The 9,987-nt window shown below is 38.7% G+C and overlaps 1 protein-coding gene across 3 annotated transcripts in view; it reads left to right on the top strand.

The window, feature by feature from the left end:
- Positions 1-9,987, top strand: part of KIF2A (kinesin family member 2A) — a 41,460-nt gene that overhangs the window by 8,576 nt on the left and 22,897 nt on the right. For all 3 annotated transcript variants that reach the window (XM_009645811.2, XM_009645809.2, XM_009645808.2), the window contains exons 6-8: positions 532-627; positions 1,424-1,478; positions 4,733-4,895. In XM_009645811.2, the coding sequence (XP_009644106.1) occupies positions 532-627; positions 1,424-1,478; positions 4,733-4,895 (314 nt within the window). The remainder of the gene's footprint in view (positions 1-531; positions 628-1,423; positions 1,479-4,732; positions 4,896-9,987) is intronic.

Here is a 9,987-nt window from a genome sequence, read left to right as displayed (position 1 = left end):
TGGTGGGGTGGCAGGGTTAGGTTAATGGTTGGACTCGATGATCTTAAAGGTCTTTTCCAACCTAGACGATTCTATGATTCTATGATTTATACCTGTGTAATGGAGTGTATCCATTTATCTGTTGGACCAGATTATCTCAGATTAAGAAGCGTTCACTGCATATGCTATCAGGTGTCACGCAGTAATTTGGATGTGTTTCTTAGTGTGAAGGTTCTGGCAAAGGCAGCAGTTGTTTCTCTTTCTTGAGTAGACTGTTAATGAGTCTTCAATTAAAAAGTATTTTCTATTACATGACGACCAAAACCATGAAATAGAAGGCACATAATTGCTTTGCTTTATGGTCAGTAAATTAGATACATCACTATGGAAAAAAGCATTAAACTTGCATTTTAGACATTTCTTACGTTTTAGAGAAAAAAAAAAAGATTTCAATTAATGTATCTTTTTCTTATAAATAAATATAGAATATGCAGAAATTAGTCCATTTTGGGAAAAAAATTACATTAGAAATTCTGTTGCTTACTTCCCTAGGATGTTGATGCTACAAACCCAAATTATGAAATTATGTGTATGATAAGAGATTTCAGGGGAAGTTTGGATTATAGACCACTGACAAATGCAGATCCTGTAAGTACACCAGCCACATGGAAGTTTTTTTATCCACTTACATTTTTGCCATGTGTTTTCAATTTTTTCAATGTATATTTCTGTCTGTAAACATAAAAAATAAGTAGTTTAATATATATTAATGTTCTTTATAACATGGATTTACTTTTTCAGTAATCCGATGATACTGATATTAGTAGTTATTGAAAATCCTAGGTTACTAAATTATTGTTAGTTGTGTTACGTTATTTAAGTACCTTTTGACTATAAAATAATACCAATATGTACTAAGTAGTCACTCAGCCTCTGTGTTGTAAATTTTCCTGGGATGCTCGGGGACAGGCACACAAAACCATTAAGCTTCTCTGAAAAACCCTGCTGAGTACAAAGATTAGTATTTGATCTTTGAAGGTGATGAGGACCTTTGATTTGCAGAGAAGTCAGAGGAGCAGAATCCTTAAACGATGCAGGTTATCGGATCTCTGTGGAAATCGGCGATTGTGACAATTTCTGTCAATAGTGTATCTACCCTGTTAGAGCTGGGTTTGCTTGCGGTGTTCCAAGATGTACCTGGTGCTCTACAGGATTAGATCACTGTCTGCAGGGGGTTTTGTTGATGTGTCGTTCTCCCCTTTGGGTTCGTGGCTATTGTGCAGACATAAGGGGCTTTTACATGTTCTGATGACTTCACTGTCTTGGAAATTTCTCTTTGTTTAAATGACTGCTTAATTAATTCAAGAATAGAACTGAAATAGAGTAAAATATCTTCTAACTAGAACTGGGGCATAGTTCACTGAAAGATTTGTTTCCTTTGCAGATTGATGAGCACAGGATATGCGTTTGTGTACGAAAACGACCACTCAATAAAAAAGGTATGACTATTTAAGATTTTGCTGATTTTTTTCCCCTGGAAAACTGCTTCTGATAGTAATATTTTTTGTTTTAAAGACATCTAGAGATACTGATCAAAGGTGAAACTCTGTTATACTAAACAATATGTGTGATGGACCCAGAAAATTTCTAGCCTCATCATAACCTGGATAAAGATGGGGAGAAAAGTAGTTTAACTGTCACCATTTCATGGACTGGGAGTTGAGGTCATCTAGGCTGTATTTGGTTGATCTGGGAATTAATTCTACTGTAATTTCTTCAGTAATCTTACATTTCATTAGGATCACCATTCTTTTAATCTGTCTTTTAAGTGATCTCCTGAGCAGAGAGCTACCCAATGAAAACCTTCCTATGCATTTTTTGTACACGTATTTTTATACTTTCAAGTGGTCTTGAATTGGACATCAAGGGAACAATTCAGGTGCTTAAATGCTGGTCTCTTACGACATGTTAGGTGACCAAGTGTGTCTGAGATGTCCTCGCAGGGCTAGTGGATTACAGAGAAGCTGAAGACTTGTATCCTCTGGAGCTGCTGCTCAGGACTGGGAGAGATACTGTAGGGCATATGAAATGCCACTAAAAAACTATTAGGTACTGGAATGACTCCCTAGTGACTTTTTTTTATATCTTAATTAGCGTTACAACTTTTTTCTTATCACCTTCTCATCAGACTGGAGTCTGTATTAAAAAAAAAGTTCAGGTTTTCGACTCCAGTTAAATCCCAATCTTCCCGTGAAATTCTTTACTTTCAGTGGGAAATTAAGAATGAAAATACTTCTGGATTGCAACCTGTCTGAATGCAGTGCTTAAGTAAGCTGACTTCCGTTTTGAGAGATATTTTTTCCTTCTCTTTCTATTATATTTTGCTTAGCTAAAGGTCTCAAAGAGCATTGCTCTGACTCTCAGAGAATACTGGATGCATTTACTATTTTTGTGCTGTCAGAATTACACATTGAGGATTATCTGGAGCATATCCAGAGGAAAATGGGAGAATTGTATGGGGAAGGGAAAACATATGTTGACACCAGTGTATAGTTGTTTTTTTGTCTTTTTTGTTTTCACTGTTTCTTATTCTCTGTATTTTTTTCTTTTATTGATCTGACAGGAATGCATAATCTCAAAAATTGCTTAATTGAAACTATTTTGCACAGCCTGTTTAATAAGGGCATTCAATGTACAAGTCTGGTAGCAGTTGTATTTCTGTTTCAGCATTGGAGCTTATCTTTAATAAAATATGACTTAGAAATCTGGTACATTTGGAGGAAACGTCACTTTCTGCCTGCACCGAAGGTGGACAAAGTGAAATTACAGTAAATGAGAGCAAATTGTCATGGGGCATGAGTTGGGATTCAGAATTAGGATTCGATTTTGTGGAAGTTGCATATTTTGGGTATTAGTGGTTTGCAGCTATTAAAAAAATAGTTCAGAGGTGTTTGTAGGAAGATGAGTGTCTAAGTAAAAATGAGGTTGGCACTAAAGTTATTTTGCATTTTTAAGAATAAGCTATAGTAAAACGTTATTAATGAAATAATCACAGAATCATAGAATCCTAGGTTGGAAGGGACCTCAAGGATCATCTAGTCCAACCTTTCTAGGCAAGAGCACAGGCTAGACAAGATGGCCCAGTGCCCTGTTCAGCTGAGTCTCAAAAGTGTCCAATGTGGCGGAGTCAACCACTCCCCTGGGGAGATTATTGCAATGTATGCAGGGAATGAACCGTAGAGATAATCTAGTACCCACATGATACAATCTTCTGAAAACACACACTTTGTAAGAAACAGTATTTATTGTGCCACGCTTTAAAATTGAAGAGTTTAAAGGAGTGAAAGGTACTAGTATGTAACACCCTGAAGAGAAAAAGTAGCATTAGTTTGTTTTGTCAGTCTCACAAACACAGAATTATCACTAAAATCTTCAGGTGTTCTCAGCACCAATCATTCTGTGAATTGACTTTGTAGGAAATAGGTGTTCAGATTGACATTTTAAGGTTTATTTCAGTCACATGTATTTATAATTGACAAATGTATGCTGGGTTTCAGAGACACTATTCCGTATTTTCATCAGTAAGGAATACAGGTCATCATAACAAATAGCTGGGAGCAGGTAAATATCTCAAGCCAAACAATCACTTAAGAAAAATCAGCTTTTGACTGCTTAAACTAAAAAGCTTTTTGCTGCAAAGAATTGAGTTGGATGTATATTTCTGTTGGTGTGTAATGTCATGTAATGGTAATCATTGTACTGTTTAATCAGTTTAATCAGTTGAAAAGATTGTATAAAGCCACGTCAAATTCTTGAACTGCATGCCTTAAAAAATTTTACATAGAAATGCAAGTTGGACACATTAAGATCCTGACTATACACACAAAGGATCTTTATTTTTGTGCATATCATGGATCACTGGGTTCTCTGTTTTGCTGACTCATATCTCATACAACAATTAGCAATAAATTGTAGTGGTGTGTAGTAATTATAACCTGGGAACTCACTATTAAAATCCCATCTAGATGGCTTTTGTTCATTCCCAGTGATAGGAAGGATCATTAGCATTTTCAGCTTTTTCTGCTTAGAAGATAATGTTTAGAAAGGATTTTACTTTAGAGAAATTCTATATTAAAGACATATACTTTAGGTTCTAGGAGGAATACACAAATGAAAATGTTTGTAGAATGAAAGCAAAATTTTTCTTTTTGAAAGCTGTGAACATATGACTATAACATTAAGGAGTTAGAGAAAAAGACAGAATTTTAAAATAAAGCAGATTATCGTAAGGTTATTAATTTTTTTTGTGTTTGTGACAGTCCAGGCAGTATGGGGCTTCAGTGTCCACTTTCTTCAGTAGAGAAGTTACTCATAAAAACTCAAAGGATATGGTAGTAATCTGTAAAACAGTATAGAAGCCCTGAAGAAAAAGAACTCAAATCCATGGAAAGTATTATTATAGAATACATAACAAGCTATAATGGTAGTGCTATAATTAATGATCTTAATTTTTCTAATCAACTCTGTACAACCTCTCTTTAATTTCTAGCGATTGGTAGAATGGGATGACCAGACTTCCAAAATGAGATCACTTACTTAGCAGATTACTATCAGAAGCCCAAATCCATTGCAGTGTTGTAAGTTGGAGGAGCTGTGTTATCTGAGATTTTGTAAGAGTGTAAACAATGAAAACAATGTAAAAAATAATGATGTGTTGCTAGTTAAATATATATATATTTCACTTATTTTTTAGAAACTTTAATGAAAGACCTTGATGTAATAACAATTCCTAGTAAAGATGTTGTGATGGTACATGAACCAAAACAAAAGGTGGATTTAACAAGGTACCTAGAAAACCAAACTTTTCGTTTTGATTATGCCTTTGATGACACGGCTCCTAATGAAATGGTTTACAGGTATGTGTATATGCTTTTTTTTTTTTTGGTGAATCTTTTTTCTTGTGTATCTCCCATGCAACTGTGGCTTACCTTGGTCATGGACTTTACTCCTATTCTCTGTGTTACCAGATATTTATATTGCTACCTCCATTCTTTTGCCTGTTTTCTTTTATTTTAACTCTTTATCCTGAATTCTTCAGCTGCAGTATCATCTCCATCTCTGTTGACCTCAGTCGTGCTCTCAGTCTTCCTCCGAGCCCTGCTGGTTTCCAGGCACTAGCATGTATTGCCTGCCTGCTCAGCTACTGAATATTTGAACAACTTCATGAGCTCTCCATTTGCCTCAGGGTTATTGTCTTATTAATTAGTGTGTGTGCAGCACCTGAGAAACCCAAGTCATGGCTTTTGGTCTTCAGGAAACTTGGAAGAAAAGGACAGCCCCAGCCCCAAACAGCTTGCAGCTTGAATATAAGATATTTAACAGATGGAAACAAATCAGGAGAGGGTGGGGAAAGCGGAAATTTTATGATATTGCTGTATTGCTGAGACTCCTGATCTGGCTTGGCTTCTGGAAGCAATGTGGCTGGTCTAACTTGTAGGTGTGTGGAGCTAAGTTATCTTGCTCTAAATGCTGAACAAAGACACACATGCATTTTCAGCCCCAAGGTATCTGGATCTCCATTTTCTCCTTTATTCTTCTATTTCACTTCCACAGCTGGCACATGGTGCTTTTAAAAACATGTTTTAAAGTAGCCATTTACCTTGCACAAGTCACTAAATGGAGTAGATACAGCAGGCAAGGTCAGACAAGTCACAAATTTGGTATGCAGTCTAAATCCTGTGAAGCTTTTTGCAAGGAATATTGATATTGGAAAGGAATTTGATTAAGATAATTTTCCTTATGCTTGCAAAATGCTTCCCTTAGCCTCAAGGAGTAGTAACAGAGAAATATCTTAATTCTGTTTTTTAATCCAACAATTAGGAAGTGAAAGTTAGCATCATATCCCCACTGATGTTGGATGCTAACTTCCTGTTGGTGGATAACAGAAAACTCACAGTAAAAAAATTACAATGCCTTGAAAATTAGAACTTCTGTCTTATGCTTGATATAATTAGGATGAGAAGCGTGGCAAAAGGAAAATCTGTACAGTCTTTTAGTTTAGACTAACAGAAGACTTCTAAACAGCAAAGCTGTGCCCTTGGAGGTTTCTGTCTCTAGTCATTGTCTAGTGGTAGCATCTTCCTTTCTCAATACTGAAGAGCTGCAGGAGAGCGATCTAGCTGGTGATGCATGCCTCTTGCAGTAGTTCTCCTCCTGCTTAACAACCAGTTCTTTTAATGTCCCTCCTTCCTGTTATTTATCTTTGTGAGCATAGTGTTTAAATGTGAGGGGTGTTTTTGGCATACAATGTTGTTATATTTTTGTATTCAGCTTCCTCCAGACAATTTTTATTAGTTACATTAGTGGTAATATGGGAACATACTGGAAGATGGTTGTATTCATACTGAAACAGTAAATATCTATTCTGTGTAGCAGCACAGGCTTTTTCCTTCTCCCTTATATGGCACAATAGTGATTGTTACTTGAAGGTCAATCTGCCTCAAGGCCTCCTGTAATAACAGAAGTAAGAGCAAGGTAGATGTTATCTGCTGTCACCAGAACTTCAGGGTCACAGAGGAGAAAAAAATACTGTGCAGAGTTACTCCAGCTTTCTTCAATATCCTAAAATTAGTCACTGTGTTTCTATACTGAAAAACATTCCTCAGTTTGAAGGAAAAAGGAAATTATTATTATTATTATTACTACTACTACTACTACTACTACTACTACTACTACTACTGTTTTGCTTACACCATGTTTTAAGTATTTTTGAATCCATGAGCCACAACACTGAGTTGCAAGTTTTCATTAGTGTTAAAAAACATGCACTAGTTTGAATGTATGGGTATGCCTTTTGAATTTTCTCCCTTTTCTCTTTCTTCGCCTCTAACAAATTTCCACGTTGGAGAAAAAGAAACAAAATCCAGTACGCTTTAACTGTGTTGAACCTTGCAGTAAGTTTAACTTTAAGCAGCTGAATCGGCGGGTGGAATTCTCTGTGCTTTTGACATTTTTGATCAAGACCTTTGCTTTTTTCAGAGTTGAAGACTCTCAGATATCAATATCTGCATCCCATTATTATTGAGTTAAATAAGATATTTCCAAGATTAAGCCAAGTAATATAACTTAGCAGTGTACTTTTTGCTGTGCAGGCCACAAAAAAGACAGTTTGTTTGAACAGTTTGCAGTTTAAGAGGACACAAAGCAGGAGAGTGGATTATTAAAATGGTTTAAGACTGTAATAAATTCAGTGTTCCCTAGTCAAAAAGGTATTAACATTTTCAGGTAAATGTTGGCATTTTTTTTTCCAAGTAGGCAATTCTACAAAATACTTACTGTTACATTGCTAGATGCTGAATTTAATACAAAGAAATCAGTAGCTTCTTTTAAAATTAAAGGTAATAACAAAAGATAATAAACTAATGAGCGTATCCAGTTAATTTTGAGACACTTGCAAATTAGTTACTGGCAGAAGTGTTGTAGTTTCTCTCAGAGAAACAAGTTAACATCAGCTTCAGAAATACTAAGCACGTCTTAATGTTACTAAAACTGTAAACAGTAATTTTGAACCTGTTGTGGTTTACCCCCAGCCGACAGCTAAGCCCCACGCAGCCACTTGCTCACTCCCACCTGGTGGGATGGCGGAGAGAATCACAGGACGGCGAGGGTTGGAAGGAACCTCGGGAGATCATCCAGTCCAACCCTCCTGCTAAAGCAGGTTCTCCTAGAGCATGTTACACAGGACATCGTCCAGGTGGGCTTTGAATATCTCCAGAGAAGGAGACTCCACAGACCCCCTGGGCAGCCTGTTCCAGTGCTCTGTCTCCCCTCATCTACCGAGCCAGTCATGCCATTGCAGAAGGCTATCAGATTGGTCAGGCATGATTTCCCCTTGCTGAATCCATGCTGGGTACTCCTGATGACCTTCTTTTCCTCCACTTGCTTGGAGATGACACCCAGAATGAGTTGTTCCATCACCTTTCCGGGGATGGAGGTGAGACTAACCGGCCTGTAGTTCCCTGGGTCCTCCTTCTTGCCCTTTTTGAAGACTGGAGTGACATTGGCATTGGCATCAGAAATCAGAACTTTCTGAATCAGAAGAGTAAAAATGAGAAAACCTGTGTGTTGAGCTAAAGACAGTTTAATAGGTAAAGCAAAAGCTGTGCATGAGGAATTCATTCACCACTTCCCAGGGGCAGGCAGGTGCTCAGCCATCCCCAGGGAAGCAGGGCTCCATCACACGTAATGGTGACTTGGGAAGACAAACACCATCACTCTGAACGACCCCCCTTCCTTCTTCTTCCCCCAGCTTTGTAGGCTGAGTATGATGTCCTATGGTCTGGAATAGCCCTTTGGCCAGTTGGGGTCAGCTGTCCTGGCTGTGCCCCCTCCCAGCTCCTTGTGCCCCTGGCAGAGCAGGGGAAGCTGAAAAGTCCTTGACTGGTGTAAGCCCTGCTCAGCAACAACTAAACCATCAGTGTGTTACCAACATTCTTCTCATCCTAAATCCCAAACACAGCGCTGTGCCAGCTACTAGGAAGAAAATTAACTCTATCCCAGCTGAAACCAGGACACAGTATTATTTTTATAAGCAATCTTGTGCTTGTTCCAAAGTGGAATGAAAGGAAGTTGTGATGTCTCAGTGTTTCTGTAAGCATTTGTTCCTGTTTCTGTTACTTAAAGGTATTTTATGTGTAAACATCTGGAAAAAGTTTAGAAGGAGAGACTCTTGCAGAGAGACTCTTAACCTCTGTTGGTAACCCTCCATTAGGTTACCCTTTGCTTTTGGAGTTTTCCATGAAATAATGGTGATAAGCAGCTGAAGTAGGAGCAATAACTCTATGGTTTTTCGAGTAAAAATTAAATCTCTAAAATAGAAAAATGATACCTTGGTTAATATTTTTTGAGACATCAAATAATACTTCAGGGATAACCAGATTTTTCCATTCTGAAGAGCTTGGGTATATGTTTTCTTGAGCCTTTTCTGAGTCTATGTATGTTCTCAAAATGTTAAGATGTGCAATGTTGTTTTGGCCACCTGTCATCTAAATTTAATCTTGGAAGCTGATTTTGGGGGAAAAAAAACCAAAATCAAAATTATAGCAGAATTTTAGTATTGACAAAACCTAAGTATTTATCTACTGCACAGCCCTACTTCCCTGCCTTCTAGTGCTGGTTTCACACAGAATCACAGAATCACAGAATCGTAAGGGTTGGAAGGGACCTCAGGAGATCATCTAGTCCAACCCCCCTGCTAAAGCAGGCTCACCTAGAGCATGCTACACAGGACTTCATCCAGGCGGGCTTTGAATATCTCCAGAGAAGGAGACTCCACAACCTCCCTGGGCAGCCTGTTCCAGTGCTCTGCCACCCTCAGAGTGAAGAAGTTCTTCCTCATATTCAACTGAACCCTCTCGTGTTTCAGTTTGCATCCATTGCCCCTAGTCCTGTCGCTGGACACCACTGCAAACAGACTGCTTCCGTCCTCTTGACTTCCGCCCTTAAGATATTTGTATGCGTTGATGAGATCCCCTCTCAGTCTTCTCTTCTTCAGGCTGAACAAGCCCAACTCTCTCAGCCTTTCCTCGTAGGGGAGATGCTCCAGTCCCTTTATCATTCTGGTAGCTCTCCTCTAGACTCTTTCTAGGAGTTCCTCGTCTTTCTTGAACTGGGGAGCCCAGAACTGGACACAGTACTCCAGGTGGGGTCTCACCAGGGCAGAGTAGAGGGGGAGGAGAACCTCCCTCGACCTGCTGGCCACACTCCTCTTAATGCACCCCAGGATACCATTGGCCTTCTTGGCAACAAGGGCACATTGCTGGCTCATGGTCAGCTTATTGCCCCCCAGGACTCCCAGGTCCCTCTCAGCAGAGCTGCTATCTAGCAGGTCACCCCCCAGCCTGTAATGGTGCATGGGGTTCGACCTCCCCAGGTGCAGCACTCGACACTTGCTCTTGTTGAACTTCATCAAGTTCCTCTTTGCCCAGCTCTCCAGCCTGTCCAGGTCAA

This window comes from Egretta garzetta, unplaced genomic scaffold (genome assembly GCF_000687185.1).
Source record: "Egretta garzetta isolate BGI_Z169 unplaced genomic scaffold, ASM68718v1 scaffold659, whole genome shotgun sequence".
Lineage (NCBI taxonomy): Eukaryota > Metazoa > Chordata > Aves > Pelecaniformes > Ardeidae > Egretta > Egretta garzetta.
Note: the sequence above shows the minus strand (reverse complement) of the source record. Positions and strands in the feature narration are given on the sequence as shown.